Source organism: Diachasma alloeum, unplaced genomic scaffold (genome assembly GCF_001412515.2).
Source record: "Diachasma alloeum isolate Michigan unplaced genomic scaffold, Dall2.0 Dall_scaffold_00627, whole genome shotgun sequence".
In the NCBI taxonomy this organism is placed as follows: domain Eukaryota; kingdom Metazoa; phylum Arthropoda; class Insecta; order Hymenoptera; family Braconidae; genus Diachasma; species Diachasma alloeum.
The window spans coordinates 341012-366025 of NW_021680759.1; the positions used below are offsets into that span (position 1 = coordinate 341012).

Genomic DNA, 25014 nt, shown 5'->3' on the forward strand with positions numbered 1-25014 from the left:
CGCCGCCAAATTCAGCCCTGAAGCCATGATATAAACCATCAAAACCCAATTCATAATAGCTGAAAGTCATTCTGCTCACTTAATAATTCCTTCCCACGATTATACGACCCGAGGTATTTCACCGGCAACAGTTGAAACAAAACTCGAAACCCGGTGCTTCCACGTTTTTGTGTGCCATTTAACGTTAAACTTTTCACTTTCGTTGAATTGTCAGCTTTATGAGGAAAGTTTGCCGAGTGTACCCAGTCTCATCAGCAGCAACTACTTCGATGTTGTGGACTGGTGCCCCCACAACATTCTGAGCCCTCTCGCCTACGGTAGTTTCTTGGAAAGCACGATGCACCACCGCCGGAGCCCGAGCAACTGTACATTTTACCGCAGGACTGGCCCCCACAGCCACCTTGGGGCTGGAAACTCTTGCAAGACTGGCATTTACACCTGGAAATATAGGATGGAGTAGTTTTGAGTTGTGGGAATTTGGGGGGTGAGGCGGATTCAATTATTCGTGGAGTTGGCTTCGGGTTAATTGCTTTCCTGTAATTTTGGGATGGAACAGGACTGAAAATCGTCGATGATGTTATCAATACATACCACGTATGATAAAATTTAATTGAAAACGATAGACTTTGCTAGAAAATTCTATTCGATTTCTATTGAACTTTCTGGTAGTTTGTTAAAAAAAATAATTCTGTGCAAAATGTGATTTGATTGAGAAATTTGACGATTGAAAATGGGTAAATCCATAGTGTGGCCTGTGCCCCCTGTAAAAGATACTTTGACATCCTCAAATCGAGATAATTTGAAAACCCATTAATTCCCACGACCTCACCCAAGCAAAACCGAAATCTCTCAAATCATTACTTGCAAGGAGTTCCCCCGGGCGGCCCCCGCCTGCAGCATCCCGCCTCACTCCCCCTCCCAGGATTATCCTGACAGCCGGGACCACCGCAGCTACCACAAGGACAGTTGCTCTTTGTATTCCCTCTAACTCCCACTCGTTGGGGCTCTTGGCTCTGGCAAGGGGGTCGCCATCGATGTGATCTGCAGCAAGGTGGTGGACAAGACTGATTCCGTGGTGCATGTACACAGGGCGGTGGAGAGCACGGCCTGGGTGGTGGCGAGCAGCCACCTCCACAGCCACCACGAAATCGCTCGGGTGATTTCTCACGTGTGGATTCACCATTGTCTGCACCACCTCTTAATCTCTCCCCCTGGTAGTCCTCGTAATCTGCAATTTGGGGGTTTAATTGATGACTCGTTTGATATTTCCGGGTGTATTTCAGTACCAGGATTGTTCCTGTTGGCTGCACCGCAGCCGTGACCATCTTCACCAATTCTCCCTGAACCAGGGCCACGTCCTGGGAGGCCTCCGCAGCAGTTGCTGCATCTTTGATGGGACTCGTGCATTCTAATGAATCTTTGTGCGGATATCTCACTGTCACTTATGCGAACTGTCGATTCAGGGTGAACATTGGAGGGAAATAAATGAAATCACGGAGGAAAAAATTTTATTGAAAAACCTTGCGAATTCGCTAGACAGTTCTAGTGAACTTTTTATTTTTGGCCGAGACTGAAAAATTTTGCGGTTTGTTTGGATTTTTTTTTAATTGAAATGTTCAATTGAAAATATGCTATAGGAAAAATCAATAGAGTTCCATTTTTCCGTACAATTATTCTATTGAGATATTTTCTATAGAAAGTCGTCTACTATAATTTTCGAAGTTTTTGGTTTGACTTTTTAAATGTTTTTTAATGATTTTCCTAGTAATGTTCTTAATACGAGAAGAAAAACATAAAAAAATCAAATGATAATTGAAACTGAAGCTGATTCCTATTGAAACAGTCCAAACAGAATAAATCCTATCGCTCTATATTTATTATAAAAATCCAAATCGACTTCTGGTGATAAAAATTTGGTAGTCGAAATTAAGACTCCACAATCAAGGGTCATGAGGGTTAGAATAAGGGTCACTAGGTTCAGAATCTGGGTCGTAAGGGTCAGATTAAGGGTCACAAGGGTCAAAAAATGTTTAAATTTTTTCTATAAAACAACCTCTCTTAAAAATTTCTGAATTGTCCAATGTAAGTCCAATAGAATTTCCGAATCAATCCGCCGGGTTCTTCGATTAAATTTCTTCGTGCGTGACGGGATTCATTACATCATTAATTGGAAGTTTTTCGGAATGAACAGTGTGGCATATCACAAAATTGGATTTCTTTACCATTCCTAGGTTGACGCTGAAATTTCGACGGCGGTGGGTGCGATGCCAATGGTTCAAGTTCTTTTCTACGAAAATGATTGATTATTAATTTGAATTCATGTATTTACGGAGGCTCAAACGTCGGAAAGAGAATGGAGCAGTGAGAAAATCTACTTTTCTTCTTCCCTTTCAATTTGTATGAGTCTGAGAGGAGGTGAACAAAGTTCTGTCTCGGATGGAGAATTTCAAATACTACTCAATGCTCTATCCTCACTTGTTATGCCGGTGGATCGATATTCTTGGGGAGATTCAAGTAGGCCAGGCCTTGCTGTAAAGTGGAGTTTCCGGAAATTAAGTTTTTGGGGATTGGCATTTTTACAATTATTCTGTAAATTCTTCCGAAAATGTTGACTTGTGATTTTGCTTTTGGATTTTCGAATGGCCGGGGAGAAGTTGAAACCATCCATGGACACTTCAGCCTCTATTCACTAACGACCGATTTTTTCACGGAAAAATTTCATTTGTGAGAACAATTTTTTTTTCACAACGCAACTTTTGTTTTTATCAAAATTAATTTCGCTTATAGAACAATATGATAAGGTGATAACAGATATTTTGAGAAGCACGAAATAAAGTTTTTATGAATTATTCGTGCAATAAAGGTCGTCATCTTGAGAAAATGCAATTATTAAAATTATTTACGAAAAAAACTCGTAATCTTCTAAAACTGCAGATTCTGAATTGCTTCAAGGTATCCTTGAAATAGAATTTTTTCCCCAGATTTTCAAAATATTTCATAATATATTTTGAGAAAATATTTCATTCGGTTCAAATATTTTAATTAGAGAAAATATTTCATTCGGTTCAAAATCAAATAAAATTGAATCTTCAAAGTTCGGAAGATGTAATAATTTTAAAATATTCTGCAACCACGCTGAGGATTCCAATGAATAAAATGGCAAAACTACTTGAATCCCCTCAACTCCCAACTCTCACCAAATAAAGATCGCAAACAATTTTAATAAAAAATGTAGCACTCACGGCGGATTAACACGAGTTTTCTCCTCTACGTGAACTTTCCTGAACGACAAAAAAATTTAATTTATCTCTACTTTTCAATCACCGATAGTTAGTACTTATTAGCAGTCTCTTTCACCTCTCCGTTCCCGGTGCAGTTTTTTCCTCAGTCTTTTTCACCGGCTCCCTGGCAAAAGAGTTTTCGTTAGAAGAAAAAAGCTCCATACAAAGTGATTACGCCCGTTATTCTCACCCAGTCTCTTCAGCCACTGCTTTCTCCTCCTCCTCCTTCTGTTGACTGAATTAATTGATACATCAATTTTCATGCAATTTATTAACCAGGTTAAAGGCCATACCTCTTGGTAAAGGTAGCGGCTTTTTGCTTAGTCTCAATTTTCCTGCGATAAAGCCGGAGATTCAGTCATTTCACAACTTGATTCACAACGATAAAATCCCGGTGTATTTTAACTTACTGCATTTTTTCCAACATGTCCGCTTTGTTCTTCTCCCTTAACCGTTGGAATTTTCTGTAAATCCAAGATAAGCTCGCGGAGTTTAACGTTGGGAAAATTTATGCGCGTGAAATCGAGGTTAAATTACAGAAATTAGATAAGAGGAGCACTTACTCTTGAGCTGTTTCCTTTTTCGGAGTAGTCATCCTGTAATTTATTCCCTCTCTATGACAAATTGCCTCTTCCTAAATTTTGTACCAATTTCAAGCGTTAAATCAGAACAGAGAATTTTTCATTCATATTTTTGCCGATCAAAATACAGATTTTCCAGAATTTTTAAACTAAATAAATAGAATTTACGCAAAACAAATGAGTTTCGATGAAAGATTAAGTGATGGCATTCGACTTTCATTTTATTGGCAAAAATAACTACACTATATGCACTATAAGAACAATTTCCCACTTGGATGCACGTGAAATCGCAGCTGTTTTTAATTCATATTTTTTCCGATCAAATTAAAGATATTCCCGGAATTGTTAAACTGAATAAATAGAATTTACGCAGAACAAATGGGTCCCCATGAAAAATGCAAGCTGAATGCACAACTCGAACGAGATTTTCCGTTTTATAATTGAAAAGAGAAATTGAACAGAATTTTTTTTTTTCGCCATCATCTCGTCGGCGAGTTCTTTTTTCCACCCAGTGGAAGTGTGCTTAACGGGATATTAAAACTTTATAAAGGCATCAAACTCTTGTCTCGATCATCCTTGTCAAGTGGACGTATTCCCACGGCTCTGGCGGGGATACTTCACTTAAATTTTAATCCGTTTGAGATTCTTTTTAAATCGTTTCGCAGAATTCAAACTTTAAATTATGAAGTCTTGTATTCATGAGGAGAATTCGAGTGAGGGAACATGTTGAATGTTAATTGAACATTATCTGGAATTAATTATATACTTTTAATTCATTAATTCATTAATTGGTTTTTGTTCTCGTTTTGTTCTCTGAAATTGGAATTAAATTCATGTGCTCGGAGTAGAATATTTTTGCATTGGAAAAAAATAGGAAAAATGAGTAAAAGGGAATTCTCCGGATCAATCTGTAATGGGACGTGACAGTCATATGATTACACCCGCCGGATGATCGACGATCCCATTGTATTGCCCTCAATCCGCGATGAGATATCGGCGCCTCTGGTTTTATCTGTCCGACGAATCACTGGAGTTCATACACCGCAAAGACTCCCACTGTCGCATTTTCTCTCTGTCTGAGAGTAACTCCAGAATACTCCATTGGATATGGAAAACACCTCTTCATCCTGTCGTAAATCAAATCATCCTCATTCGTCCTTCTATTCTCCATTTATCTCCTTTCACCTTCCGCAATCGTGACTCAACATTCCAATTCTGGAGTTTGCGTTTTAACACGTGATCGGATTTTCGAGAGGAGTGAAAAATTTGAGGAGAGGAATTTTATTGGAATGATGGAGAAATCGTAATTATCATCTTTAGGCGAGAAATTTTTACACGAAATTAAAATAAAAGATTTGGAGAAAATTGGTTTCGTCGGAGGACGAAAAATGTTCCATTTGTATTTCCTTTTTTTATTGACATTATCTACAGGGAGGAAAATTTTCTTGAAAAATTCTCGGGCCTCTAATAATATTTACTGAAATATTCAAATTATTTCCAAAATTTTCACGAAAAAAATATATAAATTCTCAAATTAAAAAATAATCAACATCATGAAAATAAAAAAAATCATAAAAATCGTTCAAAAAATTGAAATAATTAAACTTAACTTTTAAATTTAGTTGAATTAAATTAAATTTTTTGCTTCATAAAACTGATTTTCCATTGATCAGTTTAAATGCTAAATTTGAAGAATTCATGAATTTTCGTGAAATAAAACTGAATATTCCGTTTTGAAACGGAAAACATTATAGTAATTGATCCTTTCACAAAAGTGTTCTCTGAACATCTGGATTTGAAATTAACGCGACCAGATACATAAAGCTGATGTTTTAATTGACTCCCCAATCTTTTTCATTTATCCCACTCGATTTACCACTGATTTGTCGATAACAACACGACCATTTCGAGTGTTGCAATTTTCTACTCGAAGTCGTCCGGTCACTCGTTCCTCGAGGTCTAAGAATCCTATCCTGGAGAATGAAAGGCGATCGTTTCCTCGAGCGTTATAGTTGAGTGAATCAACGGTGAGATTCAATGAAGTGGACACCTAATTGATTTTCCTCCTGTTGGACTTTTTTTTCCACCTCTCACGGAATTCTGTCCCTTTAATCCGCCAACGCTAATGGACGACTGATGAATTGACAGTGATGGGATAATACCGATGGAAATTCGATTATTCGCTATAACAATGAGACTTGAACAATTTTTTTATCACAACGATTTTTGTTTGGCAAATTGATGGAACTGAAATTAGAAATTTCATGTAAATGAAAAAAAACGACGCGTTTTGTTCTGAAATTTCACCCGAATTTCTCAGGATTGGCTGAGAATTTTTTTTCTTTTTTTATTATGCAAATATTTGATAGCAGCAAGTAATTTCAACAGAAATTTTCCCTTTTCTCCGGTGGAAAGATCGTTAAAAAAATCCGAATCAGTTCCTACCGAATTCTTAAAATATTTCGACCATTTGTTTACAAATGAAATTATTGTTTAAACATCAACACAAAGAATTATTATTTAAGATTCAATGAAGCTTCGATTTGATTCTAATGAAGGATTCATTTGGAGAAATTTTTTAGTCACATTGCAAAATGACACGTCAAATAAAAATAATACATCACTCTCATTACTGAAAGAAGAACTTGCAAGACCCCATCCACATTTCAAGTGTCCCATCGGACTAATCAGATTACACTAACTCCTCACAAAAATGTCGACACGTACTGTCCACAATGTTGGCTCGGCATTTCATCTCTGTTTTCTGTTCTCAGTGCAGAAGAGGAGAGCGAGTGTAACACCACGCTGTCCAGTCGTAAAGAAACAACTTTGAACCCATGTTGTCCCGAGACCGAGCATACGGTGCCGCTGTGAGAACCAGAAATATCTCATATAGGTATGTACATGGAGACCGGATGGTGGATGAAAAAGAGACAGAGGAAGCTGAATTCGCTGGAGAAAAATTACGACAGGGATAACGTAAAATTGCGGGTACACGGTGAAAAATGTCTTTCAAAATTTACTATACTTTTTCATTGAGTCCTGCGCATGTTTCTCGAAACAGAAATTTCCACTTTGCAGACTAACATTCATGGCAACTGTTGGAATTTTTTTTAAATTCAAGTATCAGATAGAATTTTTGAAACAGCATTTCCCAGTTCACTTGAATTTTTTTATCAATTTCATGGATATCCAGCACCGAATTACAATGCATTGTAAAATATTTGAAAATTCTGGAATATATTTAGCTGATCTCTCCTGATTTGCATTATTTTTTCAAGAGTTATTGTATTAAAATTTAGTTTCGATTGATTTTTTAAGAGAAATTTAATTTTTTCGTGACTAAATTCCTTGAAATTTCAGTGAAACTATAGTGTGATGGAATTTAACTATAATTTTTACAGAATTCTTGGAAATTTTTATCATTTATGAGTGATTTTCAGAGGAATGGCGTTCAATTCCATTTAGGTAAGAAAGAAAATCATGAAATTGTCCTTTAAATTTCAGCAATAATTTTTTTAAGAGTTACATATAATTAAAAATGAATCCACTCATGGAATTCAATTTTTATCCCGAAAATTTAAACAAATCAATTCTTGTATATTGTAATTAAAGCGTGAATTTGTTGATTCATTGTGAAGATTAGACATTACATTTATAAATAAGAATACTATGAAAATTTCCCATGAATTATTAGTCGTAAACATTTCACGTTTGTCCATACGTTCTCCCAATTTCCATCATTCTCCAACATTGCAGAACCTCCCGCAAATGAAAAGGAAAATCTCCGATACCGAATACTTCCACCTTCTCATATCTATTCTTCCATTACCGAATTCCATAGCAAAATGCCACGAAAAATTGTAAGGAGAAATTTCCCTCGCTGTTCAGTTGCAAAACCCAACCGGACGGCATGTCTGACATGCAACTCCCTAACCACTGAATGACGCTTCTGTATTTTTAATAAAATTAAATATTCAAGGATTGTGAGCGGTTGAAGCAGGAGAATGAATTTTTTACATCCCTTCCGCATTGGAGTATGTTGGAATGTCGAGCAGCAAGAAACAAAATTTTCCCAAATTAAAAATACTATTAATTCAGTAGCGAAGCGGTAAAACGATTTAAAGGGATACGTCGGTCAAATTTAAGTTTCCACTTGGCCTTGGGAACTATTAAACAATTTGTGATGTATGCCCGATTGATTTTGCCCCGTATAACCACGAAAAACTTTATTTTTTCCTGCTTTTACCTTCAAAATGCTCCTTGCGCCGTAGAATTCTCCAAAGAATAGAGTTAAGCATCCGTTTTAGATTATTCGCAATCGGTCATGAATAAAAGAATTTTTAATTTCATAAATTTTCGCTTGAATTCGCCTTTTCGCTTCAAGGTGCCATTTTTTTCTTCATAAAAATTCTATTACGCATGATTACAATGTTCAATTACTAAAATCAATAAGTTTTTAGTCCTACTCTAAAGGCGCAAAAAATTTATGAACTTGAAAATTTATTTATTCATGATCTACACTGTTAGAAAATTAGTTTTGAAATTTCAAGTAAAAAATCTTGACTTTTTTAACAACGATTAATTTGCATGGAATTTGCATTGATCTTGTTATTGATAAATCACGCAGTGTGCTTGAATATTCAATGAAATTTGATTTCTTAGGTCCATACGACAATAAAAATTACTATAAATCATGAAAATTCAGGCAACTTTTCTTCTGAATTTTCAATGCATCGCTTAATTGTCATGAAGAATTCAATGATCATTCATAATGAAAAACTTGATTTTATTGAATTTCCAAGATGAATCAAAAAATCCATGAGCAATTTAGTCTGAAATGGAAGTCAAGTTCAGAGTATTGAAAATTCAAATGCATCTGTTACTTAATTTTCAAAAAATTTCCAACAGTGTATTGCGCACAAAGTAAAACCTCAATATTGACGTCGCATTTTTGCACTCATTTCAACAAAAATATTGGACTAATGAGCTTAATAATTTTCAGTTAGTCAATTCGATTGATTTTCGCCAAAGGATTATTGTTGAATTAAATGAAAATTATTCTCAAATTAAGAAAGCTCTTCGTGAAAATAGAATCCCCTAAATATCCCAGAATTCTCAAACCCAGGAAATAGAATAATGGTTTATTTGTGAATGTAATGTGTCTCACGGTTAACCATGCATTCTTAAATCCGCCCTCCATCCACTCGCAGGAGACAGGGCTCGGCGGTACATAGCTGCTTTGCACGTAGAAAAAAGCTGGTAGTATCAGGGCTTGTGCGGAGGTATCTCCACAGTCCTCGCTGTGTTTTTTCTCCCCCCTTCAGCTCTTGAGGCATACACAAGGCATAAAATTTTATTTCACGTTTCAAAGTTACGTGCGGCAACGTGAATTCACTCAGTATACACGTACGGAAAAACCTCGTACGGTACTTTTTTTCGTTTTCGTAGGAGAAAAAAGGTGGAACACTGGGGAGCGGGGTGAAAAAAAGATCGTATAAAGATCATGAGAACGCTCATGAGAACGCTGGGGAGCACGCTCGAGTAATCGACGTTGGGGTTGAATTCATAATTTCTGGGTTAAACTATGGCGAAATGTTTTTATCAGTTGACTTTTTTTGTTGCAAAAGATGGAAAAATTTGGAGATTAACAATTTCAAGGGAAAATAGGGTGGAGGGGATTTCACTGTAGAATCTGGTGTCTTCGAGACAAGATGTTTGATAGACAAGAAATAATAACAATAATTAATTAATAATATTTAATTTATTATTATTATTAATCAATAATTTATTATATTTTGAAATAATTAAATATCAATTATTTTAAAATATTATTAAATAATAATAATAATTAATTTTAATAATATTTTGAAATCAGTAGCGAAGCGGTAAAGGGTAATAAGTCGGTTTTTTTCCTAAAATAAGTTATTGATGGAAAAAGATTCTATATATTGTATTATGTATCCCTTGTAAACGATTTTACAACTTACAGAGTCAGATCCGATTCAGATCCGATTTTTAGAATGTTTTTTGACGACTCAATATCGAGATTGAGCGGTTGGAAATACAAATGAATGTTCGACTTCAAAAGTACAAAAGTATTTCAGGGGAGAAAAACTAGCCAAAGTGCTTGGATATCTTTAAAAGATGGAATTATAAAACGTTTTGGTAACTGTTGATTTTAATTTGTAATTAACAATTTTTTCAATAAAGCTTAAGCAAAATTCTGGGCCTGTGCATTTTATCGGCGATTTCAACAGTTTCAAAACCGAACAAACCTTAAATATTTGAAAAACGTAATTCATTTAATTGATAAAGTATTGATAAAGTATTCATAAGTATTCATCATCTCAGACGTCATCTCAAGCAAATTAAAATTTCCCCAAAGGAACTCCTCAGATTTGCAGAATGAGTTTTCCCCCGCGAAATATCTCTGTCAAATCAATTGTCTTTCAAAACGTTTGATGAATCTTCTTTTGCCCCTGAAAAATCACCTAGTAACAGGAGTGACGTTATACCATGTGATGATGCACTCTCAAGTGGTGCTCTTGAGACACCAGACACCCCTCACACGTCTGTCTGGTCACACGAGGGACCCTTCTGTCCTCTATGCTTTTTTCCCCCTATTTTTTATGTCTCTCTTTCAAGCGTCGGGGTATTATCTCACTCTCGGTGACTTAATGGACACCCCAACCTGCACTTTGGGCGCAACGCTTCGAAGGGAGCGGCGTAAAAAAATGCACAGACGCATTTTGACACGGTTCCGACTCATGTGTGAAGGCGATGCGAAAAAGTGACGAAAAAAATGAGGAGAGAGAATAGAGATACGTGGACTGAATGGGGATTGGGTGTATGAATTTTTATGCGGTATTCGTGTTGTTCAACATATTGGGGGTAATATGAGATGATCTATTTTATTGGATGGAGAAACAGTTGGAGATAAATGATCGAACAGTTCGAGGAAAACATGAATTTTCTATTAATTGTGAATTGAAGAATTTATGTATCTGATTTTTGATGATTTCTACTAATTAGCAGAGAATAATTGAACTAAAATTTACAGTTTTCCTCGATTTTTCTGTGAGATTTTGAATTTTCCATGAAAAAATTTCTTGGAATTTCAGTGGTACTATAGTCTAATCAAAATTTACAAAAAGTATATCAGAAATTTCAGCCGAAAATTGTTAAGAGCGAGGTCCAGTGCAAACTGTTGTAATCCAAACAATACCTCATCAATGATGAAATCAATATGGTCTGTGAGAAAAAAAATTAAATTTCGTTGATAGCTTTTTTTTGTTGATAGCTTAGTTGTAATTTTCAGAAGAGCAACATTTAATTCGATTTAGGGAGAAAAATCACGGAATTCCAGAGTTCACTAAAAAGATAACTCGCTGAAAATTCACGAAATTTGAAATTTTTGAACAGCAGGAAGACTAGAATGACCTACTTTACTTGAATTTTCAATTAAATCAGTCAAATAACAAATTATTTAACTCAATTTTCCTGATTTTTTTTCCAATTTTCTTGGAATTTCAGTGGTACTACAGTCTAATCAAAATTTACAAAAAGTATATCAGAAATTTCAGCCGAAAATTGTTAAGAGCGAGGTCCAGTGCAAATTGTTGTAATCCAAACAATACCTCATCAATGATGAAATCAATATGGTCTGTGAGAAAAAAAATTAAATTTCGTTGATAGCTTTTTTTTGTTGATAGCTTAGTTGTAATTTTCAGAAGAGCAACATTTAATTCGATTTAGGGAGAAAAATCACGGAATTCCAGAGTTCACTAAAAAGATAACTCGCTGGAAATTCACGAAATTTTAAATTTTTGAACAGCAGGAAGACTAGAATGACCTACATTACTTAAATTTTCAATTAAATCAGTCAAATAACACATTATTTAACTCAATTTTCCTGATTTTTTTCCAATTTTCTTGGAATTTCAGTGTTACTACAGTCTAATCAAAATTTACAAAAAGTATATCAGAAATTTCAGCCGAAAATTGTTAAGAGCGAGGTCCAGTACAAATTATTGTGATCCAAACAATGCCTCATCAATGATGAAATCAATATAGTCTGTCAGAAAAAAAATTAAATTTCGTTGATAGCTTTTTTTTTTGTTGATAGCTTAGTTGTAATTTTCAGAAGAGCAACATTTAATTCGATTTAGGGAGAAAAATCACGGAATTCCAGAGTTCACTAAAAAGATAACTCGCTGAAAATTCACGAAATTTGAAATTTTTGAACAGCAGGAAGACTAGAATGACCTACTTTACTTGAATTTTCAATTAAATCAGTCAAATAACAAATTATTTAACTCAATTTTCCTGATTTTTTTTCCAATTTTCTTGGAATTTCAGTGGTACTACAGTCTAATCAAAATTTACAAAAAGTATATCAGAAATTTCAGCCGAAAATTGTTAAGAGCGAGGTCCAGTACAAATTATTGTGATCCAAACAATGCCTCATCAATGATGAAATCAATATAGTCTGTCAGAAAAAAAATTAAATTTCGTTGATAGCTTTTTTTTTTGTTGATAGCTTAGTTGTAATTTTCAGAAGAGCAACATTTAATTCGATTTAGGGAGAAAAATCACGGAATTCCAGAGTTCACTAAAAAGATAACTCGCTGAAAATTCACGAAATTTGAAATTTTTGAACAGCAGGAAGACTAGAATGACCTACTTTACTTGAATTTTCAATTAAATCAGTCAAATAACAAATTATTTAACTCAATTTTCCTGATTTTTTTTCCAATTTTCTTGGAATTTCAGTGGTACTACAGTCTAATCAAAATTTACAAAAAGTATATCAGAAATTTCAGCCGAAAATTGTTAAGAGCGAGGTCCAGTGCAATCTGTTGTAATCCAAACAATACCTCATCAATGATGAAATCAATATAGTCTGTCAGAAAAAAAATTAAATTTCGTTGATAGCTTTTTTTTTTGTTGATAGCTTAGTTGTAATTTTCAGAAGAGCAACATTTAATTCGATTTAGGGAGAAAAATCACGGAATTCCAGAGTTCACTAAAAAGATAACTCGCTGGAAATTCACGAAATTTGAAATTTTTGAACAGCAGGAAGACTAGAATGACCTACTTTACTTGAATTTTCAATTAAATAAGTCAAATAACAAATTATTTAACTCAATTTTCCTGATTTTTTTTCCAATTTTCTTGGAATTTCAGTGGTACTACAGTCTAATCAAAATTTACAAAAAGTATATCAGAAATTTCAGCCGAAAATTGTTAAGAGCGAGGTCCAGTACAAATTATTGTGATCCAAACAATGCCTCATCAATGATGAAATCAATATAGTCTGTCAGAAAAAAAATTAAATTTCGTTGATAGCTTTTTTTTTTGTTGATAGCTTAGTTGTAATTTTCAGAAGAGCAACATTTAATTCGATTTAGGGAGAAAAATCACGGAATTCCAGAGTTCACTAAAAAGATAACTCGCTGGAAATTCACGAAATTTGAAATTTTTGAACAGCAGGAAGACTAGAATGACCTACTTTACTTGAATTTTCAATTAAATCAGTCAAATAACAAATTATTTAACTCAATTTTCCTGATTTTTTTTCCAATTTTCTTGGAATTTCAGTGGTACTACAGTCTAATCAAAATTTACAAAAAGTATATCAGAAATTTCAGCCGAAAATTGTTAAGAGCGAGGTCCAGTGCAAACTGTTGTAATCCAAACAATACCTCATCAATGATGAAATCAATATAGTCTGTCAGAAAAAAAATTAAATTTCGTTGATAGCTTTTTTTTTTGTTGATAGCTTAGTTGTAATTTTCAGAAGAGCAACATTTAATTCGATTTAGGGAGAAAAATCACGGAATTCCAGAGTTCACTAAAAATAACTCGCTGGAAATTCCCGAAATTTCAAATTTTTGAACAGCAGGAAGAATGACCTACTTTACTTGAATTTTCAATTAAATCAGTCAAATACCAAATTATTTAACTCAATTTTCCTGATTTCACGGGATAAATAAAGTAAAATTAAACAGTTTCCTTAATTTTTCCACGCAATGTTCAATTTTCAAAAAAAGAAATACTATAAAATTTCAGTGGAATTACAACGTCATGAAAAATTCCCAGAATTCTATTCAATAAACCAACCGATTAATTTAATCTCGAATTTCATCAGCTCCCTTCACCTCTCTTCAGAAAACTTTGTGCATTAATTCTCATGTTCATGAATACTAAAGCGAGAAATTCTTCTCGCCACGAAAAAATATCCCTTAAAACAACTGATTCTCCCAAAATCTCAACTTCCAAAACACCCATTCCCATCCATCTCATTGTGGAAAAGTTGATGTTTGCCCTGGTATTGTCTCCCCCAAGTGCTTGCGTAAAAGGTCATGATAGTTTATGTTTACATCCAACTATTTATGCGACTCACATCGGCCTGTTCGGATGAAATAAACAGCGCTGTTTACATTGGACTTGTCCCTGTGTTCCATTTGCCGTTACTCTTCCATTGATTTTCATATTGTAGTTCTTTGTAAGTGATATCAGTGGCATTGTTTATCCAATATCCCCTCAAGTAGCTATGCCAGACAATGCCACCCTTTGCAGAACAACCGCTGGACCAAGTGGAATCCCAGTCGTACCTCAGTATTGTGATTCTCTGAGACGATTGAGCGCTCCCAGGGATATTGATTCAACCGCTGTTACGGTTTTATCGCAGTTACGATTCGGCAATATTTTGATACAACATCAATTATCAATAACTCGGTTCAATTATTTTGTTTGAATTGTGCGTTTCGGGGACTGATGAAGAAAACTGGAAATCTCCTGATTGGAACATAACTGCACGGCGAGAAATATTACCCCAAGAGCTTCAAAATTATCCGGTATTTCCCGATAGCTTCGTTGCAAACAAATGAGGGTGTCAAGTTCTGCAGGTTAAAAAATTCCGAGCGCTTGCGCGAGGGATTTTTCTGCAAAACTTGGCACGATGGTTTGTTTGCGGGGGAGCTTGAGGGAAATACCCGATTAATTTTGAATCTCGAGGGATTTTTGTCGGATTATTTTTCCCAATCGGATTTTGCCCAAGCAGAGTGCAGTGGACAACATCAGGAGGTGAATTGGGGAAGATTGTAACAAATTATGTTAATAGAATGGTCTCCCTTCAATTGTCAATAACTTGTGAATGACATTGTGAAAATTCCCAGTTTCAACTTCATTTTGAAGATAATTTTTCATTCTTCAAAACGAGCTCTAACTCATCCCAATCGGATTATTGAATCGGAAAATATTGACGATTGAAGGGGGACCGTTTTGCCCCATCCTCCCCTAAGATTTTATCTGAAATGAGCCGAAAAAATGAAGAGCTACTGGGAAATATCATAATAAACTGTCGTGTAGCCTCAAATACTGCGCTCTGATTGGTCGAAATCCGATTGGGAAAAATAATCAATAAAAATCACGTATCTTTTCCGTAATTCCGGGGCGAAATGTAGTTGTAGGAAATTTTACGGAACTATCTCGGAATTTTTCCCGGAGCGTTCCGTAATTTTTATCTGAATCTCCTGTGAAAAATTGCGGTATCGTCACTTAAATTTTCTGAGTCGATTCCGTAATCGATGAGTGAATTGTGAGTTCCGGGCAGTGTAACTATAATACAATCGCTGATAGATCTCTCTGTCAACGAATGAAAAGCTACATATTGAAATGTCGGATAAGGCTTAGCCAGCAGGCTTGAACTTCATACTAGCGAGGATTATTGGGAAGACCATGGATTGGTGCTCGATAAGACCGTGAATCAAGTACGACGACATTACCTGGTAAGCCTCTACGACTTACAAGAGAGGATGCCCCATTATAATGACAAGAGAGTTACTTATTGGAGAATTACAGCCGAGTCTGAAATTGCCTCGCAGTTGGTTATAGGGGCTTCCGCCAGACCTCGTTGTAATGGAAATTTTTTATCCGTCTCTGGACCGCAGTCATCGACAAAATTGGCCTGTGTTCGTGAAGGCCACACTAATGATGTGGAGTTGTTCAAGCATTCTTCGAATATTTTGACTCATGTAATGAATGATTTATTGAAAATCGTTTGCTTTGAATGTGCCCCGCGCGATTTGATGACTAAATTCAGTAGCGAAGCGGTAAACCGGGTCAAGTCGTTTTTTACTATTGGCTAGTTTTTGACGAATATCTCGGAATCTAAAAGAGATAGAAAGATTTTTGTCATGACCTTTTTTGTAGAGCTAATAGAGCGTTATAAAAAAAGTCATGAGAAAAATTTTGCTATCTCTCTTAAATTCCGAGATATTCAGCAAAAACTGGCTAATAGTCAAAATCGACTTAACTCGGTTTACCGCTTCACTACTGAATTAGAGAAATTTTTAATTATATTGATGAATTGAAAAAAAATGGAGAATGATTCAGTTATTATGATCTGGGAATTTTCCCTCCAATAGGAAACATTTTTTTGTAATTATTAGGGAGGGGAAATAAAATTGAAAATTGTGAATTAAGGAATTTCTAAAAATTTCAGTAGAACTGCCACTTCAGCTCAATTTATTGAGATTTAAGTAACAACTGCATATGAATTTTCATAGTTGTAAATTTTTAATTCCATTCGAGATGAAATCTCTCTCGGGATTCCTTCTTTTCCATGCAAAACAATCGCTGATATTTGAATGTCTTGAATTCTCAAATTCTTTTGAGAACTGACCATCACATTCAAATGAAGTTTCAATAGTTTGAGAATCCAGAAAAATTGTGAATCAAAAATTGGCAATCAATTCATTCGTCGATAATATTCGCTGTTCTCAATGAAGTAATCGCTGGGAAGTACTGAAATTAAGTCATAAAAGTACTTGAGAGAAGTTCAAAAAATAAAATAAATTACAAATTTTATCAAAAAACAACTGACATTGTCATTCCGACGATTAAATTTGATGAGGTGATCTCATGAAGTCGTCTAAATGATTCTCCATCCCCCGGAATATTCACGTCGTACATAAATCGTTGCTGAGGATTCGCAGAATGAAAGAGTACGAATGCGTTGGGTGTGTTTTCTCGCGTGAGTCACTCCCTGGAAGTTTATAATAGTCTCAGGTATACGTCGGTTGGGATTTAATACAAACACACATACACCCAAACATACACATCCTATATTTCTGCGGTGAAAATCCCATCAAACTTTACGCTCGAGGGCACGTAAGCGTCTACGATCTACTCCGAAAATTTTCGTAAGCGAGAGCGTAGGTAAGTACCCGGGTTGTTTGGCAAATGCCACTGAGGGTGTGGGGTGTGTTTCCGAAAGGAGAGGGGTGGAAAAGTGGTTTGGACGTCTCTTGGGAAATAACCTTGGGCCATTTTGCTTTGTGACTCCGGGTGGAAAGGGCATACGGTGCTTTATATAAATTAGAATGATCTGACATTGTTTCTCAGGGCCGGAATTGGGGTTCGATGGAGGTAAATTTCCCCATTTCGGCAATTGTTTTTAAATTGAAAGCCTCTATCAGCAATTGGGTTATCACCTCATTATTCATGCCAACGGGTGATGATGATTTTTAACACATCCAGTTAATTACACTGTTAGAGTTCTTTTAAAATTAAATCTCATGAGAATGACATTGACTCGAATTTTGGGGAACAATTGATGTGAGAGAACTCCGTAGGTTTATACCACAGAAAGAATACATTGACGAGGAAAGAATATTTTTTTCCCAAATAAAATTGTCCCTTCGAAATTATTTCCTCTCGAAATTATCATTTGTTTGCTCAATAACATTCACTTGATAAAACCGGAGCCACATATTCTCAGCAGAATGAATTTACCCGGAAGACATTTGATGTCTCTCGGAAATTATAATGTTTTGGTGGAAACTTTCTTTTTTATCCACAAGTGAATTTCCTCAACACGACAAAAGATCGATCGAACCTATAATTTTCCAGCAGACCAAATTTCTTCTCCCACTGCAGGTCTGTAAAATTTTCAGCAGTGCGCCAGTGTCCGAACTCTTCCGCCCGTTCTCAAAATTAATTGTTAATTAAAACCACTCCGGAATCAATTGACAGAGCCCCGCTGGCTAAATGAGCTTCCATCGGGATGATCCACCCCTGTAGACAGGTCGGATAGATAATCATCAAGGGCCTGGGCCGATCGTCGAGCATGACTACGTTCGCCAATCACTTGCTTGTGCAGGCAGAATAGTCGAGAGAAGTAGAGATAGTACCACTCGTGTCAGACTTGGCTCAATTGTACGTGGCACATCGGTGTACGCATGCATGTGTCTGCGTTTAGGCTGGCGGGTCATATCAAGGGTGCCACAGAGGTGGCAGCTCTCCCCTCTCCTCTCCTCCCCCCACTGCCAACGCCTAACTGGGGAGATACTCGGGCAATTACCTAGAACCGATCTGACCGTGGTCCCTCGAGCGTAATCACCAACACGTGCTACTATTAGGAGGGCACGTGATCGATGTATTTGGGACGGGTCTAAACAACTGTGCCCCCTGCGAGAGACGAAATTGGGCATAAAGCTTCATTCTGGGGGTTTTGGGAGCTCCGAAATGTCCGCGAATTGAGAATATGTGGACTGTTGTTCTAGGCTTAAGGATGTTCTACACCCTTTCTGCCAAAATTCACGTTTTTTTAATTTTTCTGGCAAACTTATGATGGAATTGACGTGAAAAAATATAACGTTTTTGCGTTTTGTCATTATTTAATGACTGACGAAATTTTAAGGTGGTGCCAACATTTTCCTGCGTTTTCTCTAAACTTTTAAAAAGAATCACAAAACTGTAGAAAAAACGCATGGAAATTATCGCACCACTACGCAACTTCGTGAGCCATTAAAGAATGACAAACCACAAAATCGTTATATTTTTTCACGTCACTCCCATCGATAATTTGCCAGAAAAATGAAAACAACGTCAATTTTGGCTAAAAGGGTGTCGAACATCCTTAAGGCCCGGGTGTACTATCTTTCGAATGTTATCTGGATTTTTTTATCTTTCGTAATCCAAAATTGTCAATTGAGTGGTACATCGTGTAGAAATTCCCAAAAACTATGATAGAATGATAAAAAAAATAGAAAAAATTCTGAACTTTTTCAAAGAGCGTTTTTAATTGAGATTCAGAATGAGTTGAAAAAAGTGTAAGTTACAAATATCTGATTCGCTGTGGCAAATTATCTATTAGCTGAATTTTCAATGAGGAAATTGCTTGAAATTTCAAAGATAGTTCACACGGAGAGAAATTTTTTAGAAAAATTCTAGTCCTATCCCGGGAAAAGTGACGGCCAGGAAAAAATTTCAGCGTCACAGAAATCCCCAGAAATTTTACATTAACAGCAGCAGAATTTTTCACAGCCGGTGGATTGTGATTTTTCCAGTACTCGTTCAAGAATTTTCCTAGAAAATTTCTCTCCGTGCAATTCGATAAGAATTTTCAAAAAGTGTACCGGAAATTTCAGACAAAATTTTTTAACATTGTACACGGAGAGAAATGTACGCGAAAAATTACCGTGCCCGCACAGTAAAGTTGGTTCAGATGGTCTTTCCAGGCCAAATGTACCGCAAAGAGTAGGAAAAAGTACTGTTGCACGAGTCATTTTTCGGATAAATGTGGGGAAAAATTCTTGTGCAGCACGGTAAAATCGAAGCGACAGTGAATTTTTACGAGAAATACGAGAAAAATTATGACACTGACTGGCAAATTTTTCCGGTGCTCTACCAGAATCCTAGGACCCGATCGCGCATTCGTAAGATTTCGGTACTCTTCGTCCCCCCTCCGCAACCACGAACATCGACTCAACGTGACCAGATGATTTATTCCGTCGCCTCCTCTAGCCTCCTCTCTCACATATCTCCTTACTGAAACCCCAGGTTAATGTTTTTCATAATATCAATTCAGTGAAATATTAATTAGTGTTGTGATAAAACGGTTAAGAAATAAAATAAGTGCCCTTTATTTTCGCTTCATGAGGTGTATAACGCTGTAGATATACATTGGCCTGTCAAACGTTCCACATACGTTTGCCGCGCATTCCGCTTTTAATATGGGAGAGAGGATATGGAGGAGAGGTTAAAATAAAATTAATAGGATGATATGCTGAATGACAATGTTTACTCATTTTTAACTATTGAATGAAATTTATCATGTAATAGAAAACAGTCAGGGATCAAGCTTTTATTGTGCGTTACCGGAATTTTTACTATGCAGCACCGGAATTTTTCTGGTGCTAGACAATTGAACCCACTTTACCAGACGGCACGGTAATTTTTGCCTGAATTTCGCCTGAAAAATTCTGGAATTTTTTTCTCCGTGTAGAAGAAGTGAATTCTCAACGCAAAATAAAAGAATACGTTGACAAACGTCCAGCTCATTTCGTTCCATAATTCAGACATTTGGTAAGAAAAGTCGAGTCGCGTTTTAGTTCCCCCTCCTTCCTCCTTTTATTATATTTCTCCCATTTCACCTGTTTTCCAAGCTCAGCAGATGATAAATGAAATCCTGGGATAATATAATGCCCCTATGGGGGTCGCCCCTCGACCAGAGGTATTACGTTTTCGTGGGTCGCTGTGTGGTCTGGTCTGGTCGTGCATAACCGTAGTTTTCTTGTCCGAACAGCAAGCAAAGAAGGTCTGGGCGACTGGGGAGCCGTTGAGGGGTGCACGAATGGGTTAAAGCGCGCTCATAGGAGAGAAAGGGCGAGAGCGGAAGTTGCGATGGGGAGAGGGCAATGGCTAAGGAAAAGCTATTGCTGGGATTATACAAGGGGATTATAGGGAACGGGGTCATCGCGGTGCCGGCGACTCGGGCACGGGGTTTAAATTTATGTCGATGTCCAGGGACCACCATCCGAGGAGTCGAATGTACGCCGGAGTAAACCATTGGCCTCTATCTCACTTACAGGTAACTCGGATTTTCATGTGTTTGCACTTGGTGTCAAAGTTTCGGGGGGAGGTTCCGATTTGCGTCGTTGGTCAATTTGAATTATAGGGGGGGAGGGGATTTTCGGTGTTTGAGATGATAATCGAGGCAGTGGTGTTGAGCGTAAATTCGATTGCTTCCGAATGGAAACTTTGTAATAGCTCAGAGTTGAGTTTTCAATTTTTTGTGTTACGCTGAATTGTGAAAAAACTTGAAATTTTTAACAACGTCAAAGTTACATGAATTTTCTGTACATTTGAATTTTCTGTTTATTGAAGAATCAGTTAATTTTTTGAAAATTCAAGTAAATCTCAATTTTCAGACCCATTCAGCACTGAAAACCCTTGGAAATTTTGAAACTTCAGGCAATAACTTTACTAAATTCTCAATCTATTGAAAAAAATGAAATAAAATTAAAATAATAATAAATTTTTTTTTTAAAAGTAAAAAATAATCATTTCAATTTGTAATTAAAACGAAAATTGAATTGCATGTGAGATTCAATTTTAACGATGAGTTTGAAAATTCAGGATTTCATGGAAAAATCAATGATTGTTTAACATTTAAAACCCAATTTCCCACTTTTTTACCTAACAAAATGTAAAATATCCTCCACGAACCGGTATTTTTTCATTGACTCACATTTCGCTTCACCAGTACTTTTCATACTCTAAAATTAGTCATGATTGTCTAGGAAATTGTTGTCCAACTGTTCTCTTCGTGTGGAAATCATCATGAAACTTTGATTATTTTCCGTGCGACGAATGCTTGTGAATACTCTTCAAATAAATTAATTTCTCCACCAGGGTTTCGTAAAAATGCACTCCCCAAGAAAATTTTAATTCTCTCTTGTCTAGAACAATTCCATAATTACGACGAAATTTGGGCTTCAACCCTCGTTTTTGTGCTCCTCCCCCAATCTAATTTCACTCGTATTATACGTCAGTACACATACCTTGGTTCTGTCGATATAGCCTTTTCCCTCGGAAACAAAGTTTGCTCCAACACCCCCTGAGGGATATAGGACGCAGAACGTATATTTACGCTCCTAACGTAGAAGTGAGAATGAAGCCTCCCAATACGCAAGAGTGAGAGAGAGAGAGAGAGAGAGAAAGAAAGAGAGAGAGAGAGAGTGAGAGCATGAAGCCACCGTACAACGAAAGTGGTAATGCAATAAGAGTGAAGCAGCAAATGAAGCGAAAAAGGGTGGGTGAGAGAAAGGCGGTACAAGAGTGAGAATAATGTGAAATAAAAAGAATGAGAAGGAGGAAATAACGCCTGGGGAACGGCGTCTCGTGTAAATTTTTGTCGAGTTATCTACTAATTTTTACCCGTGACTTCGTTATACTTTTTCACAATATTCCTTGGTATTCTTCGTTTCTAGCGTTACGTCTTTATTTCGTATAAAAGTTTCTTAATACTTGTTTTGAAACAAGGCGACTAAAAATTTTACCTCTTTCATTCCGAAAATTTAGAACTTTCTCGGGACGAAAATTTCTTTTCTTTCTTGAATTGGGAGTGGTTCTTCTCAATTCTAGAGTTGGTAGCCACTAGTGTCTTCAGAACGTCTCAACAAAAATGTGTCTTACGGTTGGCCATTTTGCCCCGGTCTCCCCTGTTTAATTTTAGACACTACTTTTTTTTAGTACACTGTTGGAAATTTCTTGAAATTTCAGTCGCAATGTCATCTGAATTTTCAATGTTGTGGGTTTGAATTCAATTTCAAATGAAAACGTTTACTAAATTTCTCATTCATCTTGAAAATTCACGAAAATTGGGTTTTTCATGTTAGATTCGTGGATTTTTCAATGAAAGTTTGAATTTTCAAACTCATCGTGAAAATTGAACATCACATACAATTCAATTTTCAATAGATTGAAAGTTCAGAGGAGTTATTGCCTGAAATTTCAAAATTTTCAAGGTTTTTCAGTTCACGGAGAGAAATATTCAATGAAAATTACGCATTTTTTCCGTAATTCCGGAGTGAAATGTGGTTGTAGAAATTTTACGGAACTGTCATGGAATTTTTCCGGAGCGTTTCGTAATTTTTATCTGAATCTCCTGTGAAAAATTACGATCCCGTCACTTAAATTTTCTGAGTCGATTCCGTAATCGGTGAGCGAATTGTGAATTCCGTAATTTTTACTGAACATTTCTCTCCGTGCGCCGTATGAACCTGAAGATCGAGAATTACCTGAATATTCAAGAAATTAATTGATTTGTCAATAAAGAATTCTACAGAAATTTCATGTCTTTGTCGTTGTTAAAAATTTCAAGCGTTTAACCTGAAATTTCAAGAGTAATTTTCATATCTTTCACATCAGTCTGGACCAGGGGTCCCCCCATCAGTATTAAGTTTCTGTAATATTACAAGGATTTGACCCGTACATTATTGAAGGTTTGCAATATGTTGATTCAATTTTTCAAATAATATAACATTAATAATCTGATTTTTTACGAATAACGAAATATTTAAAATTTGTTAATATGAAACTGTAAATTTACTACTAAGTGAAAAATTCAAATTTCTTGAAAGGGGATTTTCAATTACACAAATAATCGTCAATCTTCCTACCTCAAATTATTGATTGATACAATAGTTGAAAGTTTGAATATTTGAATTGATGATATTTAAGTACTCAAAAAATTTCAAGAGTGATGTTATTTAATTAAGGACTACAATATTAACCGTAATAAAATATTACGAATTTGGCAATCCCTGGTTTGGACACGACAAAGGTTTTTCTTCCCTCGAAAATGACAAAAATATGAAAATTCAATAAAATGAGTCATCACATAAACGAATCTGAAATAAAAACATGATAGAGGTCAAGTGTCCCCATAAGTAGTTTTGCATATCTACTCTATAACTACTGAATTACCCAAGGGAACTCCTTATATCTGCCCTCTCTAAAGAGCATTACCCTCTTCCACTCTCGTGGACGGACGATTACGCTTTTTCAACGCCCGGATACCGCTCCAACCGTCCGAATGAACGAACTCGAGCGCCATTTGCTCTATACCCTCTCCTCTCCGTCGCTTTTTCGTTGCTCCAGTAAAAACCTATATGAGTCGAGTGAAGGTGAGAATAAGAAGAAAAATAAAAATGCTGAAATACAGCGAGTGGAGGAGAACATGGAAGAGGTACTCAACGGTGGATATTTAAATTTTTTAATTTAATTATAACACTGCTGTTCATTGGCCGCTATGAAAGAGAGTGAATGGGCAAAAGGTCGTACCCACGTATGAATCCATTTTCCAAGTACTCAGGGAGTACATCCAACATCATTTTAACGACTTTCGAGGGTCTTTGCGAAATAAAGACGAGAAGAATTTTTAGTTCTTCTTTTACGGAAGGAGATGGGGAGAGGATTGAATGGACATTTTCGTAGTTTTATTTATACACAGTTGAGTGAATTTGAAACATCACGTTTCAAGAAACCATCAGAACGCTTTTTTCAGGGAATTTCATGAAAAATTCTAAATTTTCAACAATTCCCCGGAATTCTGATTTCCAAAAAAACGCAACATTTTTGAGCAGCGACTAGACATAAATTTTTAAACAAAACGTGAATATTCAGATTGAGAAATATATTGACTCTAATTTCTTTGATTTCTATTAATCTTCATGGAGTAATTGTCATTAAATTTACAGTTTTCATAGATTTTTTTAGTGAATTATGAATTTTCAATGAGAAAATTTCACGAAATTCCAGTGAAACTGTCACGTAATTACAGGCATAAACTCTACTTGATAATGAGGTTTCGAGATTTGAAAAATCTATCGTTCTATTTAAAGCTTAACGCGAGTAATTTTTTTCCAAAATAAAAACTGAGTATTCAACGATAAAATTTAATATACACTGAAAAGGAAATTTAGTGCTTGGAATTTCTACACAAAATGTCACTACAAACTATTGTCTCAATCAAATTAGCCTGGCAGAATTGAATTTCTTTCTCAATGCATGAACATCGAACTCTCTTTGGATAATTGAGAATTTAAGATTTCCTTTAGACAATTTCTCGCACAAAATATTTCTTTCGTATAGCAAAAGTCAAAGATTTTCGAAGGAACATTAATTGTCCGAAGGGCGTTGCTCCAGTCTGAACGTTCGCTAATTACTTCCCATCTCCCTTTTTCATTATTCCGGGTTTTCACCGCGATATTTCTTCATTTTTCCCCTTCACCCCTCGGGTCATACTGCGGATGAGTAAATAGACGCCTGAAATTCCCTCGGCTGGCGGAAAATTC

General features: G+C 36.0%; 1 protein-coding gene across 1 annotated transcript; it reads right to left on the minus strand.

Moving 5' to 3' along the window:
• Positions 1–207: 207 nt before the first annotated feature.
• LOC107043779 (keratin-associated protein 5-5) lies at positions 208–3980 on the minus strand. The gene is made up of 10 exons (XM_015265413.1): positions 3845–3980; positions 3692–3745; positions 3575–3616; positions 3472–3516; positions 3358–3405; positions 3243–3281; positions 2223–2287; positions 1287–1451; positions 862–1228; positions 208–438 (listed from the first exon to the last, which is right to left on the minus strand). The coding sequence occupies exons 1-10, from the start codon at positions 3874–3876 to the stop codon at positions 252–254; spliced, it is 1044 nt and encodes a 347-aa protein (XP_015120899.1). The 5' UTR covers positions 3877–3980; the 3' UTR covers positions 208–251.
• Positions 3981–25014: the final 21034 nt, after the last annotated feature.